This window comes from Lycium ferocissimum, chromosome 3 (genome assembly GCF_029784015.1).
Source record: "Lycium ferocissimum isolate CSIRO_LF1 chromosome 3, AGI_CSIRO_Lferr_CH_V1, whole genome shotgun sequence".
NCBI classification, from domain to species: Eukaryota; Viridiplantae; Streptophyta; class Magnoliopsida; order Solanales; family Solanaceae; genus Lycium; species Lycium ferocissimum.
In genome coordinates, this window is record NC_081344.1 from 69,436,401 (window position 1) to 69,461,272 (window position 24,872).

Below are 24,872 nucleotides of genomic sequence, written 5' to 3' on the forward strand. Positions count from 1 at the left end.
AGTTTTACTACTATTTCATGCACATTGATAAAAAAAAGTTTTTGTATATATGTACCAATTTTTTTTATGCCTTGAGCAGTGGCAATGATGAATTGAGTAGTGAATACTAATTTTTTTTTTTTAAATGAATGAGTTTTCATTATTTACTTTTAAGAGAAAAATCAAAATTGATTTGATTTTCTTATATATGTGATTATTTCAATTTTTACATGTATATAGATCATCTTCAAACAGTTCATCAAAAAAAAAAAAGATCCTCTTCAAACCTAAAATTAATTGTTGTAGTGTCTATATCTCCGGAAGACTCTTCTTTTAGGTCTCTTGTTATAAGTAATTCTTAATTCTTCCTTTTCTATCATTAGCATAGAGGACCGATAAATTGAATTTTCAATACCTTCTATTTTTCACTGGAAAAAGGAGGGGTGAGCTGGAGTCTAGAGGTGAATAGCAGAAGAGGAGGACCTTTTATTTGACTGAAAAATTGATTTGAATTATTTTGGATTTTGCTCATTGTCTTCTTATTACACAAATCCCAAGAAAGTTGATGCCCCTAGGAATATCATGAGCCCACGAATGGATAATTACTAATCCCTCCTTCCATTTTTACTTGAACATATTTAACTAGACAAATTCCTTGTACTAATTAAGAAATGATAAATTTACTATATCACACTTCGAATATAATATATTTAATATTTTGGAAATTGATTATAGTTAATAATAAGGATAAATTAGGAACTAAGTGATGAATTATGTCTTGATTTTTTAAACTGGACAAGTAAAAGTGGACATTTATTTAGTAAAGAGAGAGTATCACATTTTCACCAAGTAGTAAAAATTGATAGCCCGATGCACAATAATATTCCACATTAAGCGTATTGTGAAATGACCGCACCCCAAAAAGATGTGATATAAAAATAATAGTATTGCACAATAAATCACATTGTAAAATATGTAAGATTTTTGTGGTCTTGATAACCAATATGCATGATCTCTATATTAGTTGTCTCACTAACTATTACGATCTCCATTTAGATTGTATTCTTTATGTGCATATTTTTTATTTTAAAAGTGCTTATTTTAACGAGCCGAGAGTGATTTAATTTGATATCGGTTAATGATGGACATTTTATCCAAATTCAATAAATTAGGGGTAGTTTTAGCCCTTTATGGTTTTATTTTGGATCGTTCATTAGTTTTAAGGTATTTGAAGTAAATGAAGGGAGTTTTTTTTAATCAAATTGGTTCACAAAGAGCATTATTATACCAAATCCAATAGATCGGGGACAGTTTTGACCGAATGTGTGGGCCTAGACCTATTTCACTTCAATTATCTATTTCAAATTTCTTTCTTGGATTTATTATGTCGGATTCTCGTTTTCAGATTCATTTGTTATCTATTCGATACTTGAGTTGTGATTAAGGTTGTTTCGCTCGACATTCGGGTTGTCGGGTGCGTGTCACGAGACTCGATGATTGTTTGTCATGATAATATACTCATTTGAGTTTAACTAGTATTCACTGACAGTGGGTACTTATTTTACACGTTCAGATAGTTTTTAACCGGTTGTTGTCGGTCGGTTAGCATCTAATTTTCCTTATCTCTTCTTTTTTATTTTCTAAGCACCCATTTCCCTCCTCCCTCTCTCTCTCTCTATCCGCATATATATATATATCTCTTTCTCTAGAGTTTGATCTCCTTCTATCAATGTCGAAGTTCAAGTAAATTTTGTTGTCAAATTCAGTGTGTTAATATATCTCCTGTTGTACAAGTCTGGAGATTCTTATATTCACTTGCAATTAATTCTATATAAGTTAATAAAGGAATCACGTTTTCCTCAAACAATCCTAGGTGTTTTTTTAGAAAAAATAGAAATTATACTCAACAAAAGAAAATCGCTTTTACATTAAATCAATTTTATTGTACACATCTAAAATCCGAAATAGAAAAAAAAAAATAGTAAAAAGTTACCATATAGAACTATACCGATGAATGCTTCAAATTGCTTTAATAGTGGGTGCTCGTGATTTGCTTCAATAGTATTGAAGAAGCAATGAACTGTAAAACTTGGTAAAATTCTTTCCTATTTTTGGAAAGTCAAATTAGTCCTTAATAAACTCCATAGAATAAATTTAGAGTTGCCTTATACTACTATTTTTTTTACTTTTTTTTTTCTTTTTAAATATAATGTAAAAATAATGGAGAATCTTATCTATTGTAAGTCTATTCCATTTACTTTCTGTATATATGTGTGTGTGCACATTGAAGAGGTGGCAGATGAAGGGATCGAATGAGAAAGAAAAGCATTTGAGAGGCGACACCTAGTTCTAGCTTTTTTTGCTTCACACTGCTTGTTGGCTTTGCCTTTTTTGTCCTGTTTCCTTCAGCGAGCATTAGCGATGTGATGTTTATACATAACTATACAGAACATATACATTATCTATACACCAACGATACAGCGGACTATCTCGATCGTATGCAAACTAGATGAGTGGGTTGTATTGAGTTATTTCATTAACTAGGGAATTTACCCGCGCTTTGCGCGGTTGTTAAGGAAAATAAGAAAAAATCTAACTTCAAACTCAATCTTTACTCTTCGATCAATAGTTATATCCTCCCTATTCTCCAACTGTAACATTCTCAATTGTTCTAATTATCAAAGTTGATACCAATGGTAAAATGAAATCAAGCTCAACAAATTTAATGAGTATTAATCAAATGAGAGACAATATATTCTGTAGCAATTAACCAAAATATATACTCTTCAATCATGTGTTTGATAAACAAAATGCTAAATATATAAATAAACACTTACATTTATTTTTGCATGAACGGTCCGATAAACTGAAAATGTAATAGAGGTTATTCAGATAAATAATTGAATCTTTTATTTAGTAAAAATGCAATATATGATAATTTGCTGACAATTTTGATAATTTCAAAAATAAAGTCTCTAGTAATATATGTTAGAATTGATTATTTCTTATAAAGAATGAATTGAGCTATTTTCCATTTCAAAATAGATTTGATTTACTTTAAATTTTCAATCCGCATCTGTGAGATTGTTCATACATCACATCTACGGGACTTTAGGTTCTTTAGTTGTATCTATAACAAAAGATAAGTATTATGTTAACTTCAAGAGCAACAAAGTAATAAATGTCTTAAATTTTGTATAAATAATTTACCTTGATAATTACTTGAAGAAATGTCATGTGCATGATTTGTAGTCGTTTTATTCATCGCAGGATCTTGTATGATAGAAAGATAAATTGTATATTATAAAGATATAAGTATATGAAAAACCACCTTATAAAGCTTGGACTTTATTTATTAAAATATTAAACACCAAAAAATAAAGAAACACATCATAATAGCGATTAATAATGAAACAGGCAATAAATAATTAAACAGCCGTTAGGTTTCTTAAGTAGTGATGATAGTAATTATAATTATATTTCAGTGAGGCATTTATAATTTACAATATTCGTTTTACCTGGTATAATAATGTTTTCGAAGAGTGAAGGGGAGCCTTGGCGTAACGGGTAAAATTGTTGTCATGTGACCAGAATGTCGAGGTTCGAAGGCTGTGGAAAACTTGATTTCCTAAATCAAGCTAAAGCACAGTCTGATAGATAAAAATCCCAATAAATCACCTTTTCCCTTTTCTTGATATTGTTCTCTCTCTTGAATTAGTAGACGATAAACTAATGAATGTTTGAATGGTTAGAGAAGAGAAGATAGAAAGATCCAAAAGTGAAAACCATAATTGTTATACATGGAAACTCTGGGAACAAAATTAGCCAACATCAATATAATTCATTATCCTGATATTTCTCCTAAATGATAAACAAAAGGACTTATATAACTCCATGTAACACTACCTGGAGTACAATTCATAAGAAAAATTAGACAAAAATTAACATGGTCTTACACGCTCTTAGATTCAAAGATAGCCAATTTTTAATTTTAAAAGACAACTGTTAAATCAATTTTCTTAAATTGCAATAATTATGGACATCTGCAAAAAAAAAAAAAAAAAAAAAAAATAATAATAATAATAATAATAATAATAATAATAATAATAAAAATAAAAGTTCATTCCAGAATAACGTTAAAATTTCCATTGCATCATTCACGGTTTCTATTGGATATTACCTCAATTCTGTCTTTCTTTTTCTAGAGAGAAGAAGATGCCTTATAGTACTTAATTTTCAGTACATCAATCGTTTTAAATGTTTTAAGATATGTGAATATGAATTGTGTTACTAAGTATATCCGAATTACATACCTCAACTGATCACTTTCTAAAAGATTCATGCAAAATTTGGTCTACAACTAATAAAATAAAAATGTCCATATATAAACATAATGAACTATATAAGTTCTGATATCTCAAAAAAGGAAAACTAATGATCTAATGGTTATCAGCAAAATACCACAAGGAGAACGTGCTATTCAACTTTTATGGAGTATATCATAATGCAGCACTTGTGGAAATTAGCGTTGTCTAAGAAAAGTTCGCCAATGATGATGAAACATACCACAATTTTTGCATAAAATATAAATTTCTTTTTTCCTTTTGCCAGTCGATAATTATTAATTCGAATTGCAATAATCTTAATAAATTAAACTGGTGAATAAAAGAGATATGGAAAATTGAGTTGATATAAAAGAAGGTTACTGGATAGGTCAGGACTCCAAGCATGGCACCTAATGCACTGAGCAAACTTATGTACTGAAGTTGCTGCCATTGATTCGCCAACAAAATAAGAAAAACAATTAATGGATCAAAAGGCAAGATATGTGTGGAGTCCAAAGAGAAGACATCAAGCCTTTGTATGGAGAGAAGAAATATGAGGATGAGACAAAGAATTAATTCTCCATTAACATCTCATTCAAGGATATATTTATGGACACTAACTGGCTTCAGGTTTATAAAAATGTTTACCGTTCCTTTCATCTAGTACTGAGTCACGTTTTTCATTATAATACTCCCTCCATCTCACGTTGTTCATTATATCTCTTCCGCCTCAAAAAATTATGTAGTTTGAATTAATGACGGTTAAGAAATAAAGGAAGACTTTTGAAATGTGTATTTAAAAAATGCCTTTAGATATTTATGTGGTTGTAAATCATCTCATAAAGTTAAATTGTTGCTAAATATAGAAATGTGTCAATCTTTTTAAGACAAACTAATAAGGAAAGTAAGAAAATCTTTTTGGGATGGAGAGAGTAATAATCAACAGTTACCTCATCTTAGTTAGTAGCTCTTGTAACGTTTTTTCTCTATTCAACTTTTCATTACCCTGTTCATTGCACATTAAATAAATAATGATGGAGTAGAGGTATTTAGTAGATTATTATTATGTAAAGAAATGAAGGAAAAATGTTAAAAATTTGAGGAAAAATGTAAATATCAATGGTGATCATAGAAAGATATCACATCACTCTATAAAAAAAAAGAAAAAAAAAGATGTCACATCACCTTATCTATGCCTAGCTTTATATTATATATAAATATAGATAGGTAAAGCCAAATAGACAAGTCATATCAACTAAAATGCCAAGGTGACTTTCCATTATCAGTTTATATTGTATAAATTTAATCCGTTTATTTAAGACAAGAGTGTTAGACAATGTGTGATTACACGTCCATTATCCTAAAATGACGATTCAATTATCTCAAATTGGTTCCCATGCTGTCTCTCTCTTTCACTTCTTTTATTACAAACATCCTGTCAAATCTCACCCCTCATTTCCTCTCTGCCTCTAGATAAACATCTCTAATTATGGCATTTCCAATCTAACTAAGTTACTCTTTTTGTCTAGATGACCTTTTCTTTATATACACCATTCAACAATTTTAGGTTCTTTGGCTCTTTGCGTAGTATTACTTTCAAAGACCCCTCTCTTTCCTTTTTCATATTTTTTCAAAACAATTGAAGGGTTTGGCATTTTCAATTTCTTGTTGATAGTTTGATACTTTTTTAATCAAAGAGATGAGTTGTTTTTCATGTTTTTCATCACATGAAAAGAAGTCATCGTCGAAAAGTTCACATAATAATAATACTAACAAGAGAAGAGAACCATCGCCTGCGATTCGTCCTCAAGAAGAGGCCCTATTGCAACAATCGTCCTCGAAGCCAAAGCCACAAAGGCAAACGCCAACACAAACACAATCAAATCCACATTCTCGATTTGGTAAGAATGTTTTTTCATATACTCCCTCTGTTTTAATTTATGTGAACCTATTTTCTTTTTAGTCCGTGCCAAAATGAATGACTTCTTTCCTAATTTGAAAAAAAAATTCACTTTATGAAATGATTTACAGCCACACAAATATATTTTGAACCACAAGTTTCAAAAGTCTTCACTCTTTCTTAAAAATGCTCGTCTTCAGTCAATAGGTACCAAATAAATAAAATAAAGGAGTATAAGACATAGAATTAATAGCAGTGATTTTCTCGATCGTGTTATACGGAGACATCAATCAATCAATCAATTATATCTCAATTCGATCTGAACTGAAGGATTGGGTACATTCATTATATTCCCGTGCCTAGGTGATTATCGAACAAATTTAATGTTCAAAGTACCTATCATAATTTTTAACTATTTTTACGGTAGCTATCAGCCTGGCATAATCTAAGGCAAATCAGTAAAAGACCAAAACTAACATCAGTTTCCCAAGCACATGTTATTTCTGGAGAGCATTATATTCTTGGCATTCTATATGTGCATAAACCTTCAATATCATAATACGCGACACAAATACCTGAAGTATTAAACAAAATAGTTGTTAATTTGGTTATGGTTGAAATAGGAAAGCTCAAATTCGACTTAAGTCTCATTTTTTTTTTTTTTATAGTAACAACAAGGAAATAGTCCGAAGGTTGGATAGAGCCACAGAGGTCAACAGTGGTGAAACCAGGTCTTACTAGCGGAATTAAAATTGTATAGAAGTAAACACACGAAGAAACCAAGGGAATTCAACAATTACTCTGTATATATAGAATAAAATATGATTTTATATATAAAGAGAGCTCGGATGAACCCCTTGCATCCTATCTCCACCGTTGGTTCAAGATGCTCTTATTGAAGAATTCGAAATCATATACACGTATAGGGACATCAGTTTTGACAAATACCATTCGAAGTGATTCACCAATTTTCATTGCATGTTGTTGAACAATTATATTTTAGACGACGCTATGTAAAGACAAATATTTTGAAGATTATTACATAAATAGCCGGTTGGATTCACGGTGTTTTTTCTGGCCAGTTTACATATATTATACACTAGTTATACACATATTTACATGAATTATATATTCGTTTGTAATTTTTAATTCAAGCGGTTGGGTGGGTAGCTACTTAGATTAATTCTTCCATATTTTGGTTGATGTTTTTATTTTCCTAGTAGATCAAGTTTCCCATTTTTGTTTGCAGAAGCCACACACCAAAAGGCTTCTAGCAAAGAAGATGGCAACAACAATATTGCAGCTCAAACTTTCACATTCAGAGAACTTGCAACAGCAACGAAGAATTTTCGACAAGAATGTCTTATAGGTGAAGGTGGATTTGGACGTGTTTACAAGGGTCGCCTTGACAAAACTGATCAGGTAAGATGCAACAACCCATGCCATATGGATTAAGTGCACGTTACGAACTAAAATTTTGCAGTAAAATAAGTTTTTTTTTTTTTCTAGAAGATAAGCACTCTAACCTTTCAAAAGCTTGACCAAAATTTTTAAATCTTAGGTATAAAAATTAAGTTGGAGGAGGGATCGTTTACATAAATGACCCTTTTTGAGACTGCTCTTTAAGTTATGTCCCCCTTAGCTAAGTGATCTAAATTTGTCTTCGAAAAGAAATATTCATCATCTAATTACATTGAAAGGCCGAATTTAGCCGACCAAAATAACAGGGACTAAAATTAAAGAGTTGCCTTGAAAAAGGCCATATGGCGCAAACAATAAGGAGAAGGGTTATTTGCACTTTTGTTCCTATTTTGTGCTTAGCTTTAATTTTTGGCTTTCAAAATCAAACTCTTTCCTAGAGGCGCATAAATTACACATCATAATATCCACAAATTATGTCTAGAGCTAGAGGCATAAGTTCTACGCTGGGGAGCAAGTTCGATTTTGAAAGACAAAAATTAAAGACCGCCCATTGAAAGAACAAAAATTTAAAGGCCGGTCCATTGAAATGGCAAACCATGCAATTACTTCATTTCAAACTTGTGCCTTTGTGTGCCAACTAGAGTACGGCTAGAAGCCCCATAGGGTGATTTTTTTCAATGTATCATATAAATAAATAAACCATTTGACCCTGAAATTGTACTAGCCATTTGTTTTATTCTTTTTTTTTTCAGATTGTAGCAGTGAAGCAACTTGATCGTAATGGATTGCAAGGAAATAAAGAGTTCCTAGTAGAAGTGTTGATGTTGAGTCTTCTGCACCATTCTAATCTAGTAAATTTAATAGGGTATTGTGCTGATGGAGAACAAAGACTTTTGGTTTATGAGTACATGCCATTGGGATCATTGGAGGATCATCTACTTGGTATTTATCTCATCTTTTTTTCCTTTCTTACATTATTTTCATTTAAAGCAATATGTAAATGTGTTAAATTTAAAATATAAAAAAACCCAATATTGATACTCAGAAATATAAACAAAATAGGGTGTGTTTGGTATGAAAGGACAAATATTTTTTCGCGAAAAATGTTTTCTTGAAACATAAGTGGTTTGCCTACTTATTAGTAGTGTTTGTTAAGTTATAAACAAGAGGGTTGGCCGGTTGGAGATGGAGAGAAGACAATACTTTCTCAAAATGCGTGAAAAAACCAAGAATCAATTAATTCATTATCCTCCACAATCTTTCAAGAAATTTGGAAGTAATGTACTAACATGGGCGGAGCTAGGGTACCGGAAAGGATTCAGAACCCCTTTCGTCGAAAAATTATGCTCTATATATATAAATGTATTGGGCAAAGCATGCTCTCGAGATGGTCCTCATGACCGGGAGCTCAGATGAGGCAAGGACACCTATACAGCTGGCCTCTACTCCCGCCAACTCGGGTCATGTCTGCAGGCCTCGATCAGCGTGTTGCGTAGAAACTCACGTGGCCATATAGTCATGTCACATTATCCTGATGTTTAGGGATTGAAAAGTCTTATCTTGGTGTATATATGGTAGCTCAGTGAGGAAGGAAGGGATCTTATTCTCATTGCATATATCTTAGCTTTCACCCTTTGTAACACAATTCATTTTCTCTCTTAGCAATTTATACGAAAAAACAATATTTTTCTCTCTATCTTATAGCTATCTGAATCTTAATTTATTCCTTATTATTTTTCAAAAACTGTATCACGATCCAAGGTACTTCAGACCGGGTTCATACAAAGAGTTCTCGGGATTGGATACAGCTCACTTTTCTTCAAACACTAAAAAAAAAAAATCTTCAACTGGTTTTTTGGTTAAACACGATTTCACTGGAAAACAGTTTGGCGCCAACTGTAGGGATAGACAGATGTGGTGTCATCCTGATTCATAGCAGAAACCCTTGAAACCCGATTACATTTGGAGCTGTTTGGAATAGAGCACACCCGATTATGCCTAAATCAATTGACAACGCATTCAAAAGCAACACTTCTGCCTAAATGAGAAATCTGTGGTGCACACAGTCTGTAAACCGACTAAACTCGGGCAAAGCAGCCCGAGACTGGATAACCAGGAGGGAAGAAAAAAAGTAGCGCCAAACCTGATGGAAGCTCGCGACGAGATCTTGACCAGGGAAGATCATTCTAACCGATTAACGAAAAGTAAGGAAGTGCTCCACAAAGGGCGCTACTTCGTAAAAGAGGAAAAGACGCCCTCACACTATGGAGAAAGAGATATACGCAGCAAAGAATCTTTCATCGAAAATAACGTTGGTCGCGGTCCTAGCGTCGAATGGCGCAATGGCAGAATGCATGGGGAGGCTTCTAGATTCCTTGATTAGGGAAGCGCCAGCTGGTCGCCTTTCGGGTAACCTTGAGCGAAGCACAGACCTGACGAGAATCGTTGGGATCGAAAAATAACCTCGTGATTCGGCGAGTCAGACACCTAGAATCCTACTCGTTCAAAAAGAGGCAGAAGCGAGGAAACATGGAACGATCCCATAAGGATACAGCATGGACCCCGCCTTTATTCAGAGGAAGACCAGAATACGCGAACTATGGCATAACCAAGGCCAGCCCGGAGGAGCTAGTATGTCACTGCTAAGGAAACCGTTGAACAGATCGAGCCCACCAAGCATAACATCGTATAAATTTAGCTCAGAGGTCGACAAGTTAGTATGTCGATGCATCGAATGAAGGAAGCAAGGTTCCCAATGGAAACACGGTCTAATCCCATTAGGCTCAACGTGGAGCTATGGTGTGAGTATCATACCGTTTCGAGACACTTGACCATGGACTATAGGCACTTGCGCTATGAAGTAGCAGATCTGATGCGAATGGGGCATATGACAGAGTTCCTAAATGAGCAGCCTGGACACACCCAGGGGAAAGAGACTGAGAGTTCGCACTGAAAGTCGACCCCCGCTCGGACACAATCAGAGTGGTCTTCTAGGAGAGAATAGTATGGCATTATCCTGAAGGACACTGAGTAGGGCACACTCCACGAAAAGTAAGGGGGCTATTTGAAAAAACTTGTCATGTTTAGCAAAGCCGGTGGAAATAGCGTCAGGGACCCTGCACCAACGCTTTGGTAATATCCCTTCAAACTTCTAATTTTAACATTAGGCACGCGCTTGTCGATCCAGGTAGCGCTGTGAATACGGAGCAGCTTTGAGGTTCTCAAAGAAATACGGCTAATGAAGCAAGTGATTCCGATGACTAAGGGCCTAACTGGTTTAATCTTGTCAAAGGCAACCACATAGGTTCAGATCAAGCTAGTTGCGCGCGTGTAAGGGGGCTCGATAGAGGTCTCGCTCAATGTCTTGGAAGGAGATGTGTCATGCAATCTGAGGATAGGAAGACAATTGCTACATAGCATGAAAGCAGTCTCCTCTACTTTCCACCGAGTCATGAAAGACCTCACCTCACAGGGGGCCAGAGCCTAGTCAAGGAAGCGCAGCCTCGAGAATCACCAAGAATAATTAAAAGGATGACGACTGCTAGCAATTACCAAATACTGACCTCGGGGCCTGGCTTGTGACCGGTCAGGAAGAAGGAGTGGAACAGGTAAAAGGCAACAAAAGCGGTAGACATGGGGAATGCCGCATTTGGAGACCTCGAACTTACTGCATGTCGTCCAGATCTCCCAAAGGATCAGGTATACCTGGGCTCAGGCCTAGAGCCAGAGTTCTGGGGGAAACTACTTAAGTTCTTAACACAGCATAAATAGCTTCAATTGGTCGGGTTCAAATATTGCGCAGTGTCCCTCCGGAATATATCACCCATAAGCTGAGCGTAAGTCCTGACTACCAGCCGATTAAGTAGAAAAGGCGCCCGATGTCTATAGAACCCAGTTAATTCCAAAGAGGAGGTAGCCCAACTCATAGAGCGTGGAGCGATCAGGGAGGTAAAATACCCAGATTGGTTGGCTAATGTCATAGTGCTCCCTAAGAAGCCTGAGGTCTTTCGAATGTATTTAGATTTAAAAGATTCGAATAAATCATGCTTGAGGAGTTTGTACCCTATGCCTCTCTTAGATTAGGTGGTCGATACCGTGGCCGGGCACGAACTGCTCGGCTTTCTGGACGTGTTCTCAAGGTTTGATCAAATTCGATTGGACCCCGTGGACCAAGAAAAAACTTCATTTGCCGCGAAACGAGGGGCCTACTATTATCGCGTCATGCCTTTTGGCTTGAAGAATGCAAAAGGTCGCCTTTTATCATTTGACTCATTAGATGTTTCAACATCAAATGGGCTAGAGTATTGAAATTTACTTAGATGACATAATTGTTAAGTCCCTAGGAACAGAGGAACATATAAGACATTTGTAGGAAACATTCGATATTCTCCATGCTTACAACCTGAAGCTGGATCCAGAAGAATACGTCTTTAGAGTAAGCTCAGAAAAATTCTTGAGATTCATCATGTCTGACAGAGGCATCGAGGTCAACCCGGATCACGTTCGGGCTATCGATCAAATACCGAACATTCTTGATAACACTCGAAAGAAACCATGGTGAGTGTTGGGCTTGTCCGCAAGAAGAAAGGTACGCAATCCCCTACTTATTATAACAAAAAGGCCCTATCTGGGGCCAAGCTGAAAAGTTGGCCCTGGCTAAAGTCACGGCCCGATAGCTAAGGCCACACTTCCAATGTCATCCGGTCTGAGTGGTACTAACTACCCCTTTAAGGAACATGTTGCATAAATCTAAGCTTTTGGGTGAATCAGCAAATTGGTCGATTGAGATATACACATATAATATCGCTCGTCGACCCCTAACTGCTATCAAGCCGCAAGCCCTAGTGGACTTTATCGCTAACTACAGTCCGAACACGATGCCCCGTGCCCATAAAGAAGCGATCCGGAATCCGATGCCGCTCTCGAGGAACAGGTCATGCATACTGATGAACCCGTTGGCACGAAAAGAACGGGGTCTGGCTCACCCTAGTTACCCCGTCAAAGGCCATGACTAGGCGAGTTTCCAAATATTTATCTATTAACTAATGACAAGGCCGGCTATGAGGCCATAAATGCGGGGATGAAACCGGCTTAAAGGCCCGAAACTGAAAGCATGGAACCAAAAGGTGACTCAAAGTTGGTCATCAACCAGATTCTCGGCATGCACAAATGCTTAATCAGGATTGCGGTGTTGTTGTTTGTGTCCCACGAAAAAAAGCCACCCAGATTCCCCGAAGAGGTGTAGACAAAGACAAATGCCCTGGATGACTTGAGCCCACAGGCTGAAGCAGCTGGAGTAGGTTGAACTCTAAAGTCTATCCATTACACACGACTCAGAACTCCACATTGCACTTCCTTAACTACAGTTTTATCTTGATCGGGTTTTACCGTCATGTTTTTGATGAGGCAACTACTCAAAAGCACACGGTAATTTAGCCGACGCCGGAGTTTTCGAAAAGTCACAGAATGCTAGTAAATTAGCAAGATCATAAAGGAACAAATCTTCCCTGAAAGTGAAAGGACTAGGACTAATGGCGGGTGGCAAATGCGTCTCACCCATCTTTCTTTATGCTCTCATTAAGATTTTGTGAAAAGCTCATGTACGAATAAGATGACCATTTCTTCCAAGCTCAAGGATGGAATAAGAATTTACACTTATCTCCCAAACTTCTCCTAAATAAGGCATTCCATGATCTTGAAGCGTTCGGGGCATCACCAAACCCGGAGGCCACGCCCCTCTTAACACCACTTCGAACACACGCTAGAGCCTCTGAGCGTGCAGGTATCTCAAACCTTTGTGCTATTAAATGGGGTTGAGACGTCTTCCCCATCAGCACCAAATCAATGGAGCCCCTTTTATTGCGAACCAGACGATTAATTTTTTATCGCAAAAAGTGTTTTCAGAAGTTACATGCCCAGATTGAGTTAGAGAATGATAACCTCAAATAAAAAACACTAAAGTAAAAAACGCGTTCGCTGAGCATTGATTCTTAACTTAAACACCAACACCCAGATATGAATATAGTTTCGGTAGACGGGCATAGCGGTCACGCCTTGACGGTTAAGTGTTAAAAATAAAAGCCAGCAAGATTACTAGTAATTACGATTGTTGCAAGTAAAATGCATGTCACAGCGTAAAAGTAAAACATGGAATGGATGGTAACCATGTAAGCATCATTCATTTCAGAAACAAAAATAAAAAATATAAAGGAGCTTAGTGGCTCCAACACCAAACATCCAAAGGGCACCAACCCGAATATTCCAAAACAAGAAAAATGCAAAAGCAGCATGTAGGCAGTTAGCATCCCACAAAAGGGCACACGGGCCCACAAAAAGGATTATCACAAATTAAGCAGCGGGAGGTACATCCTCACCACCTAAAGAGTCATCTGAAGCATCTGAGGCAGAGCTATTTCAGTGGCAGCTACGTCCACCTCGGCGTCTGTCATGGATAAGGAAATATATTTAATATGGCCTTCAAGAACCTCCTAAAAAGTGTCTGCTCGGGCCTTCAAGACAGCAAAATCTTTGGTGATATTGGTGCATTCTTGTCAGCAGCTCGGCGAAGTCATAACCGGTTGAGGCGAGCCCGGACTTGAGCTCAAGAAACCTCCAAAGCCTACACCCAGCCTTAGGCGACAACCCCTTCTGCTTTGTCCCGAGCCACCCTCTCCTAGAGCTCCTGATAAGCAGCAATCAATTGTTGGAAAGCTATCTCCCGATAAGATAAAACCTTCTTGGCCATGGTTCTTGCCTTTCCAGCGATCGGCAGAAATATTCCTCTAAGTCCTCTCAACCACCGGGGATGCACGTAGGAGGACCATCACCCAACCGAAGAGGTCAGGCATGAAATCTTGTTCAACGGAAACCGCTAAGAAAAAATGAAAACAGGGTGAGATACGGTTCTTGTCAAGGCAAGATGTATATATAAAAAAGAAAAAAAGAAAAAAAAAGTGGAGCCGAGAAAAGGGGGAAGGAAAAGAATAAGCTGAGGCAGGAGTATATACGGGCAGGTTTTCATTGTTCAAAAAAAAGCTCAGCAACACACGATGTAGAAGATCTGTGGGCATCATCACGAACCCATTGTACCAACCCCGATTATGGTCGTCCTCGACGTTAGTGATCAAGCCTCGAGAGGCCAAATGTATCATCCCACCCCCCTCCCCCGAAACAAAGCAGAGGAGTACGGTAGGATGAAACAAATAATTCAACATGAAGGAAAGTTCGGCCTAGTCAGCCAGAGACTGGATAAATTGCACTATCTTCCATATTTGGGGAGCAACCTGGGTGACGCACATGTGATAACGGCTGCAAAACACCTCCATCACTTTGTGGATTCGCAAAGTGAAGCCAATAGTGAAAGGGTAGGTATAAATCATCGACATGCCTGGGCATGGTGAGCAATACTGGCATTCTTCGGAGCTAGGAAGATTCTCACCTCAGGACCTCATTGGAAATCAAGGCGTACCTAGCGGATGGAAGTCTTAGATATTGAGGAACGTATCCCTAAGACAGATCTCAGTTGCTGGCTAGGGCAAAAGTCGTTCGAAAAGTTAAGAAGATAAGAGACAATAATCGCAGTAGTAGACCCTAAATCAAGCTCTTGGGTATCAGCAGGCGAGGAGTCAATCCCCCGATCGAAAAGTGCGCCAAAAGCGTTGTTCAACGGCTCTTCAACAAGGGCTCGATCATGAGAAAGAGACGAAAAAGATGACATGGTTTTCTTTTAGTTGGTACAAAGGAGGCTAAAAAGAAATAAGGAAGAGAAGTTCAGAAGAATAAGAAGAGATTTGGGAATGAAAATATTTTTTCAGGATCACTAAGGATCCCAACAAGATTAAAGGACAACATAAATAGAGGGAGGAATTATCATTGGCCTCGATTCGCTAAGCGGCATGCCTGCCCCTGTAAAAGTCAATTGAAGCCTTAGAAACGGTGCTGCCGAATGAATGAACAGGCGCATTAAAGGCTTCCCTGACAACACGTCTAATCATAGGGAACGTGATGACGTTTAACGAAATTCCCGCTTAAAATTTAAAAAAAGGCAAACTCTTCTACTTCCCGACCTCATAGTCATTGAGGAGCCTGAAAGTGGGGGACTACCTGTATTGGGAAAACATGCTCCTAGGCTGGTCCTCATGACCGGGAACTCAGAAGAGGCCGGGACATTTATACAGCTAGCCTCCACTCCCACCATCTCGGGTCGTGTCCGCAAGCCTCGATCAGCGCGTTGCGGCAGAGACGCACGTGGGCCTACAGTCATGTCACATCATCCTGATGATTAGGGATTGAAAAGTCTTATCTTGATGTATATATGGCAGCTTAGTGAGGAAGGAATGGATTTTATTCTCATTGCATATATCTTAGCTCTCACCCTTTGTAACACGATTCATTTTCTCTCTCTTAGCAATTTATGCGGAAACAAATATTTTCTCTCTATCTTCTAGCTATCTGAATCTTAATTTATTCCTTGTTATTTGTCAAAAACTGTATCACGATCCAAACTACTCCGAACCGGGCTCATACAAAGAGTTCTCGGGATTGGATATGGCTCACTTCAAACCCTAGAAAAATAAATCTCTAACTGTTTTTCTTGTTAAACCAGACTTCACTGGAAAATAATAAGGTCAACATTATTTTTTATATATCTATAGTAGATGTTGAAATCCCTTGACTTATCATATATTTATTTTTCTATATTTTACGTCATTGTCTACTGAATTAATAATATTCCATTTTCCCGATATCTTGAATGTGTATATCAGCTCTTTGCTAATCATTTGCAATACATATTTTCTTCAGATCTTCAACCATGCAAACCTCCACTAGATTGGTTCACCAGGATGAAAATAGCATTAGATGCAGCCAAAGGACTAGAAAATTTACATGACAAAGCCAATCCACCCGTCATGTACAAAGACTTGAAGTCCTCAAATATATTGTTGGATAAAGAGTACAATGCAAAATTATCAGATTTTGGATTAGCAAAACTTGGACCAATTGGTGATAACACACATGTTTCTTCTAGAGTTATGGGAACATATGGTTATTGTGCTCCAGAGTACCAAAGGAGTGGCCAATTAACTGTGAAATCTGATGTTTATAGCTTTGGTGTTGTTTTATTGGAGCTAATTACTGGGAAGAGAGCAGTTGATATTACAAGGGATGGACATGAACAGAATTTAGTTACGTGGGTAAGTGAAACATTAATTTTATTTCCTTTTTTTTTTTTTTTTTTTCATTTTGTACTTTATATGTTTTATCAATAACATGCACCATTAAATCATAACAAGATTCAATACCTATGCGGCAAAATTAGCCCATGAAAACATGGCTCACCCAACCCATTTCGCCTATTTATTAGCTCAGGCCTCAACTCATTTTGAGCCGCTCACTATAGCCCATCTAAAATCTGGGTGATATGTAGTCCAAATTGATCCCCGAAAAACCTTGTCAAAATATATTTGGACAAGACTTTTTTTTTCTATTGAGACGTGTCATATATAGCCATAATAGCGGAAAATATATTTTATTAGGTACCTAAACAAATTATTAAAAAACAAACAAGGACATTAACACATAGTAAGAATTGGGCTAGGTTGGATTATGACTCGTTTCTTAGTCCATTTTAACCCAAGTAACTTTTGGACTGGTCATACCCCCCCCCCCCCACACACACACCCAGTTGACATCCCAATGTCACGTCCTTAGTCTTAAACAAAGCACACGTGCGACACTTGACAACTTGCTTCCGATCTTGCACAATTTGCTCGCAATCTTGCTATGTCAAATCATTCAGGACGTGCTAATGAGTGGAGTTTAAGTTCTGTGCGAACAGTGTATAGATATTTCATAATATCAAATTAAATTGTCTTCTGATATAACATGCAACTTTTCATAGCACATTTGGTATAGTAATATGAAAAAATAGACTAATAATTTTCTATAATTAGTTAAATTATACTGAGAGTACAAAAGAAAAATTGCATTCGTTAGAGTGTATCACTTAAAGAGATAAGGTCCAAATTTACATCCTTACTATACAAAATATCTTTAATTGCCCTTAGTTATATTTTGTGATCATTAAACCTCTTGGTTAGCAAATCATCTCATATTTGCCTGGTCCATAACGAAGTTCCAGCATGGATTGAGTGGGTTCGAGCTGCATGCCAAGATACCTTGAGCAAAAGGTCCAGATTTACTCATCTAGTTTTTAACTATGATTTAAGATCATTTTTTTGTGCGGGTTGCCCTTCTTTTGGGGCGGTCTTTAATTTTTGTCCCTCAAATTGCTGGTCTTTAATTTTGATTAAGGGAATATACGAAATAATTTGGCAATGACAAGAGTATGAATGACTAGAAAATATAACGAAAAGTAAAATTAAAATATTTCATTTAGTGGAGCAATTTTTTTTTTTCTCACATAACTCATGCTTCTACCCATATCTAAAATGTTTCAAGTTTGGAACTTAGGAAAGAGATTCTTTTATGGGGCTAATTTTATAAATATATTGATAGTTAGTGATTAGTTTTTATTATAAAAATTTATCTGTAATTATCTTATAAGAGACCCAATCATATTAACATACGTCGGTGCATAGAAATGTGGTCTTTAACTTTTTGTTATTATACTTATATCTAATGAGCACCAAAGGTTATTGGTTTAAAGATTTTGTTAAGCGGCACCAAAAGTTTAAGCCCACCCTTGTTGTGTACTATGTCTGCAATTTTTTCGAAAAAAGCGTCATACGATGTTAATAGTTTTATTTTTACTTCGTCAATGCATATAACAGAAACTCAATCTTTTGTTGTTATATTTATTTCAGGCTGAACCCGTATTAAAAGATACGAGTAGATACATAGAACTAGCTGATCCAATTCTAGATGATGACTTCCCAAAGAAAAGTTTCAATCAAGCAGTTGCTGTTGCTGCAATGTGCTTACAAGATGATCCAGCCGTTCGTCCACTAATTAGTGATGTTGTCACTGCACTTAGTTACCTTGGTGAAGAACCCAACAGTAACTTGGGATTAATTGGTAAGTCACCGATAAATAATATAAAATTACAATTGCATGATGAAAATAGTCATGATCAAGAAGAAGAAGAAATAAATGAAGTAGAAAGGCAGAAAGCAGTTGCCGAGGCCATAGAATGGGGAGAAAATTCAAGAAACACAATGCAAGATCACTAGCATAATTAATTCTTCAGTTATATTAGACTTATCAGGACTCAAGTCCTCCAGAGATATCATGACTGTGGAGGCAGAGCCAGGATCTGAAGTTTATGGGTCGGGATTCTAGTTCTTTAAAGGTATATGCATATTCAATGTATTCTAGTTCTTTAAAGGTATATGCATATTCAATGTATTCTAGTTCTTTAAAGGTATATGCATATTCAATGTATTTTAATATATAAGTATAGGGTCTGGACTCAAGCTAGTAGATTCGGCCGAACCCGTTACGGAAGCACTAACTCCGCCCCTGATCATGAGCAGAGTCGGATCTACGGCAAGTTCTATAGGTCCTGTTGAACCACCGCTATAGGTTCAAACCATGTATACATATGCAAAAAAGAAAAGTATTTAATTACGAGGTTAACTAATATCCATCGATGGTGGAAAAAAAAAAACTGATATCCATCGATGGTGTAAAGAACTTTTATACTATTAGGTCACCTTTTCCTATTGTAGCATGTGACTTGCATTATTTTCAAGATTGCGAATCTGACTTCTATGAAGAGTTATTACTGTAGATATCTTTTGACTAATCCTTTTTCTTATACTGTCAATCGATATACGTTGAATTTTAAAAAAATAACATATAAGATCACGTTAATTTAAAACTTGCTGACTTTAGATTCTGGATTCTCTTATGATCATGAGTTGGTGAAGGAGCGAAAATCAAGGATAGGAACTGTTGATTTCTTGATGAGTGGAACCACAATTAAAATTAAATTACTCAACTATTCTGTATGTTAAGGAAAATGGACATATTGTTAACCATATAAAGTCATCTAGTAAAGAGCTCAAACAACTAATTTGTGTACTACTTTTGCACAAAAAAGAGCTACCATTTAATTCACATAATAACTTCCTACAGAAATGTAAGGTAAACTGTACATATAGATTTAGCTTAGTTCGACTTTTCTCTAGACTCTACACGCATAACAAGAGTTTAGAGTAGCAAACTATTTTTTTTTTCTTTTTTCTTTTTGACATATTGTTGTTTTGAGACATTAGATAGTTGCCCAGCCATTAGATGGAACACATATGTAAAATCATGAATAAAAAAACTTGTTGTATTGTTGCCGAACAGGATACTTGTCATCTTCAAGTACCAGGATGTTGAAGCCTTAGATATTTCAAACGAAAAACTTGAATTGCGCAGTATTAATCCACCAAGTAGTAATCCAAGATTTCAGACATTTATTCTCACGTTGTTTTATCCTATATTTATTTACATTTTTCACCATGATCAAGGACAACACTGAAGGGTAAAGCGCCCTTACCAAGAGTGAATAAGAAAGTTACTGCTGGTACAATTCCATAATCCAAATTAAAAATGCAGAATTTACGATTTTGAAACCAGAAAATCCAGCTTTTTTGGCTAAGGTTTCAAATTCTTCCTTTGTTCTTTCTTTCCCTCCAGGAGTAACTATCATCATAAGCACATCAAGGAAAAATGCATTCTTGGAAATAAGATCATCAGTTTCTGGATACTCTGGCTTTATATGTTCAACTAGCACCACCTTACCAGAATTAGGTATAGATTTCCAACAATTCTTTAGTATCTTTACACAATCATCATCATCCCAATCATGGAGCACATGCTGCATTATAATTAAATGTGTCAATAGAGTGATCCAGAAGAATCAGCTGTAAACATTATCGCTAAATAGCTTGTAGGTGACAATCTTTTTTTAATGATTTATCGCTAAATAGGATTAGCGACGTATTTGTTTGTTTAGCTACATAAATTTTTATCCGTCATTAATTCCTACTTTTTTTAGTAGTGTTTTCCGATGAGTTTATGTTATGTACACGATAATGTAAAGATTTTTTAAACTATCAGAATAAGTTGACCTACAGTAATAAATAACTCAATCATATCAAACTGGATATAGTAACCTGGAAGGATTTTAACTTATACACACTCATGGTATAAATTATTTCACACTTTTGGTATATGTCATATAACATGTTTTAGGAGGTTTACATATCTTATCCTAATTGGGTTATTAGTTTCACTTATCATGAACAAATTATATTTAGTTGTATCTTTAAATAATTTGATAGTGCAAAAATAGTTTTGCACTGCTAGTTGTATATATTTTAACACTCATTTTCAATTCATTAACAAAACACAGCATAAATAGATACTCTCTTCATTCTAATTTATGTGATGTTATTTTTACCGGCACAAAGTTTAAGAAAAGAAAAAGAATTTTGAAATTTGTGGTGTAAAATAAATTATAGATGTTGGCATGATTATAAATCATCTCGTTAAGGGTAAAACATGAAGTTTAGCTTTAAATTATTTACATATACAAAAATAAAATATTGTTCTTCAGGGACAGACTAAAAATAAAAGAGTATCATCTGAATTGAAAAGAAGGAAGTACTAACTTTCATGAAGATCACATCTCCTTGTGGGACACTTTGAAACATATCTCCTGAAACATGTTCAACCCCTAACAAGAAGGAAAAATAACATCTCTATTATAAGTACCTATTGATAATCGAATGAATATGGTAACTAACCTGCAATCACAAGTAATAACATTGATAATATATATCAAATTATCAATAAGGGTTATGGTGGATGAATAAGATCTCCATCCTTAGCCAAACGTTTAGGGTTCGAATCTTATGTATAGAAAAAATTTGTTGGGGAGTGCTTTCCCTTTAAATGAACCTTACGCCACGTGAATTCGAAATAGTCAGGACCCCAATACAAGTAGCATTCACTAAGTAGGAAACAAAAAACATTGATAATATATATAAAAAAAATAAAAAAACTAATACAGTCGGCATCTATAACTTGAATTCTACCTGGATAAGCAGGAGCGTCCTTGATGACATGGGGCAAGTCAAAATTAACTCCCCTAATATGAGGGTACTTGGAAACGATAGAAGCCATTGTTAAACCAAGAGCACCTCCAACATCTACCAATTGTTTTACATCCTTAAATCCATTGTAGGACTCAAGAATGGTACTTATGGTTGTCTTGTTTATGTTTTGTGTAGATCTGTTAGTAATATCTGCATATCTACTATCTTTTCCATGATATTCAAATACACCCATTCCATGGGCTTTATTGAATGGTATTTCTCCTTCAAGAATTGCATCCTTCAAGTGAAACCTTACGAAGTGAAAGATTTTCCATTAGCTTTATTGAACAAGATCATAAAGAAAATACATGAATCAAACCTCTATATAACAGCGTCATCTGTCCGGGTAGTTTTTGAATGCTATAGTGAGATGTTGTTTGTTGTAGAGAACGTACGATATAACATAATATGGAAGTCAGATCCAAAGAAAACTTGATTGTTACAGTAAGTGTTATTAAAATGATGATCGTTATAGAGAAGTCTAACTGTAATATAGGTTGATTTCTATACACTAATAATGTGAAAGAACTCCATTTATCATGTCACTGAAGGAAAATTACACATCATCCATAAAAAGTGGGATTAATAAACTAGAAAAGAGATTCATTTATCAAATGTAGGATTAATAATCTAGAAAAGATTTTAAATTTCTTCCGTAGTGCTGGTATAAAAAATATTTATACTGTTAGGTCACCATTAGGTAATTACAAGTAATTTTTTATGACAACCATTAATTGGTAATTCGGTAAAAATGCTAGCTAAATGACCCGCTATCACATGTAAAATCAGATCAATAGTGTAAAAATTAAATCTTTAAACTGTCAGAGTGCCAGTGTATATTTAGTTTAATTCCGCTAAAGAATAATACATGTTATTTTGCTTCAACATGTTAAAATACATTGATTATATAAAAATTCTTTACTTTATCAGTATATATAAATTAAATTCATTAAAATATATTAGAAGAGAATTCGAGTTAATACCAAGAATTAACCATGGCTTGGTCGTTCAATAAGAGAAATGTGGGAGCAAGTGACACACCATCTTCATTAGAGACAAGTTTTCTACTCAAAGGTGTCAAACTATACAACGGACTTTTTTTAAGTCCATTTTCATCCTCTTTGCAAAGAGTAAATCTCAACAAAGATTGGCTAGCAAGAAAACTCAAAATCTTTTCAATCATAAGTACGGCTTGAGGGTTCTTTGTTGGAATTTTGGAGGCAATTTGAGAAGAGGATAATTGTGCATTTGGTGACAAAAGATCAAAAATACCAAGTTCCATAGTGACTTTCAAGACCATGTTAAGGGCTAAACCAATTGGCAATTGCATAACATTTAGGATATCTTCTTCTTCTTCTTTCGACATAATATTCTTGCTTTGATCTTTTGATGGTATGTCCATTTTCAGGTTTTTGGCACTGATAATGGATGATAGAGTTGAATGTGTTGTTGAGGGGAAAGCTAGAAGACTTTTTCTTTTTATAGTAGTAGCAAATTAAATAGGATTTAATTTAATGATGTGACTTATATAACGGTTGTGTAAAATTTTTTTTTTTTAATGATGTATTATTCAATTAAGCTATCTTGCGCGCACCTCGACTATTTTATTATGAGGCACCGTCTATTTTCTACCAGCACAAGTATAAGGTAAATTTGTCCTAAGGTTAAGCAGATAGGAAGAAATCATTTATATTTTTTTTTGTCTCCGCTGGGATTTGAAATTGAGACCTCGTGGTTATAGGTCACGTATGTGGGTACCGATGTAAAAAGATTTCTGTACTATAGCAGTGCTTTATTAAGTTGTTGTAGCATATAATATGCCTTAGTTTCCAAGTTAACTGAATCCCACAACCTTATGAACAAATCATCGGTAGTTATCTTGCAGGTTACATGAAATTATAAATAATTCTTTTACATTATTATTGTATTAAAGTTAAATTCTTAGAATATATATACTACAGTACAGTGTAAGAAATTGTTGCACTATCAGTATAATTTTACATATTGTGTGGAACATGTTGCTTACTGTGTTCTGCAAGTTATCAAAAGGGAAAATAACCCTCTATGACTATTTAGAAAAAATAGTTACCCGAAATAGCCCATGTTTGTAAAATCATCCTAAATGGCCCAATTTGTACCCCTCACTTCAAAAGCCTGTTGTATATTTGTACCCTCACTACAATTGAAAAAATATTGTAAATTGTTGTATACAATTGAATATTCTTGGATATAAACACATTTTATACATTATTATTATACACTCTATACATTATTATACACTTTTATACAAGGTTAATACATTGCCTCCAGATGTATAAAGTTGTATATTATTGTATAATGTTTTATATTGTGAAAAAAGTGGCTATGCGGGGTGTAATTTAAAAATATGGCTACACAAATGTAATTTTGTATGCTAGATTGTACATTATTGAAATTTCCCCCATTAAAATCCACGTTTTACTGTAAAAAGTTACTTGTAATTAACATTTAACTAATAATTAACGTCTAGTTGTAAATATATGACGAGTAGGAGCATGCATGAACCAATAGATGACTAGCTGAAAATGATTTTAAATTAAAGAAACAAACAGACAAAGAGATTTCTGTGAAACATGCTAAGAATCTGATTGTGGTATCTTTCAGCCATTTATATTTTGGATTTGAGGTGATAAACTGTTTTTATGAATAAGTGGTTACGTATTTGAGTATAAAGTTGATAATAATAATTAATGCATTCCGTAATTAAAATGCTGCTATCTTAAAAATGATTGGATATAGTCCCTAAAATTATTTACACTAAAAAGGCGTTGATTATCGCAAGATTATTTGTTCCTTCTTCTAATTACGTTAATTTGTGTCTAGTTCTGAACTGATTAAAAAAGACTAATTTTAATAAATATGAATTATTTTATGATAAGATTAATTTAAACGTATAATAATAAATAACTTGACAAATGTTTATCGAGAAACAGTTTCTTTTTCTCAATTATTTTTATTTTACCAAAAATAATTTTTTTAAGCTTAGATTTTGGTCCACTTTCTAGAATTCTACATATTATATCTCGAAAGAACTTAACATGACAATAAATTTACAATAATATATACTTGTTGGGCAATATAAGAGTAAAATAGTAA

General features: G+C 35.1%; 2 protein-coding genes across 3 annotated transcripts; one reads left to right on the forward strand and one right to left on the reverse strand.

The window, feature by feature from the left end:
* The first annotated feature begins 5,868 nt into the window (after positions 1-5,868).
* Positions 5,869-19,381, forward strand: LOC132051223 (probable serine/threonine-protein kinase PBL25). 2 transcript variants are annotated; one of them, XM_059442474.1, is made up of 6 exons: positions 5,869-6,205; positions 7,454-7,626; positions 8,379-8,568; positions 16,429-16,820; positions 18,453-18,937; positions 19,010-19,381. In XM_059442474.1, exons 1-5 carry the CDS (start codon positions 6,004-6,006, stop codon positions 18,816-18,818), a joined length of 1,323 nt encoding a protein of 440 aa, XP_059298457.1. In that variant the 5' UTR covers positions 5,869-6,003; the 3' UTR covers positions 18,819-18,937; positions 19,010-19,381. The 2 variants fall into 2 exon arrangements, with proteins under 2 accessions (XP_059298457.1, XP_059298459.1); XM_059442476.1 differs by having other exon boundaries at positions 18,453-18,926; positions 19,000-19,381.
* A 573-nt stretch (positions 19,382-19,954) lies between these two features.
* On the reverse strand, positions 19,955-23,416 carry LOC132051222 (myricetin 3-O-methyltransferase 3-like). Its single transcript, XM_059442473.1, has 4 exons — positions 22,721-23,416; positions 21,678-21,988; positions 21,252-21,316; positions 19,955-20,455 (listed from the first exon to the last, which is right to left on the reverse strand). The coding sequence occupies exons 1-4, from the start codon at positions 23,137-23,139 to the stop codon at positions 20,153-20,155; spliced, it is 1,098 nt and encodes a 365-aa protein (XP_059298456.1). The 5' UTR covers positions 23,140-23,416; the 3' UTR covers positions 19,955-20,152.
* Positions 23,417-24,872: the final 1,456 nt, after the last annotated feature.

Excerpts from the sequence above, each read along its gene's own strand:
- LOC132051223 (XM_059442474.1), top strand. The coding sequence starts at position 6,004 with ATGAGTTGTTTTTCATGTTTTTCATCACATGAAAAGAAGTCATCGTCG. Across the intron at positions 6,206-7,453 it reads AAATCCACATTCTCGATTTG|AAGCCACACACCAAAAGGCT; the intron begins GTAAGAATGTTT and ends TTTTGTTTGCAG. Across the intron at positions 7,627-8,378 it reads GCCTTGACAAAACTGATCAG|ATTGTAGCAGTGAAGCAACT; the intron begins GTAAGATGCAAC and ends TTTTTTTTTCAG.
- LOC132051222 (XM_059442473.1), bottom strand. The coding sequence starts at position 23,139 with ATGGACATACCATCAAAAGATCAAAGCAAGAATATTATGTCGAAAGAA. Across the intron at positions 21,989-22,720 it reads CAAGCCATGGTTAATTCTTG|GTTTCACTTGAAGGATGCAA; the intron begins GTATTAACTCGA and ends TCACTTCGTAAG. Across the intron at positions 21,317-21,677 it reads GGACGCTCCTGCTTATCCAG|GGGTTGAACATGTTTCAGGA; the intron begins GTAGAATTCAAG and ends CCTTCTTGTTAG.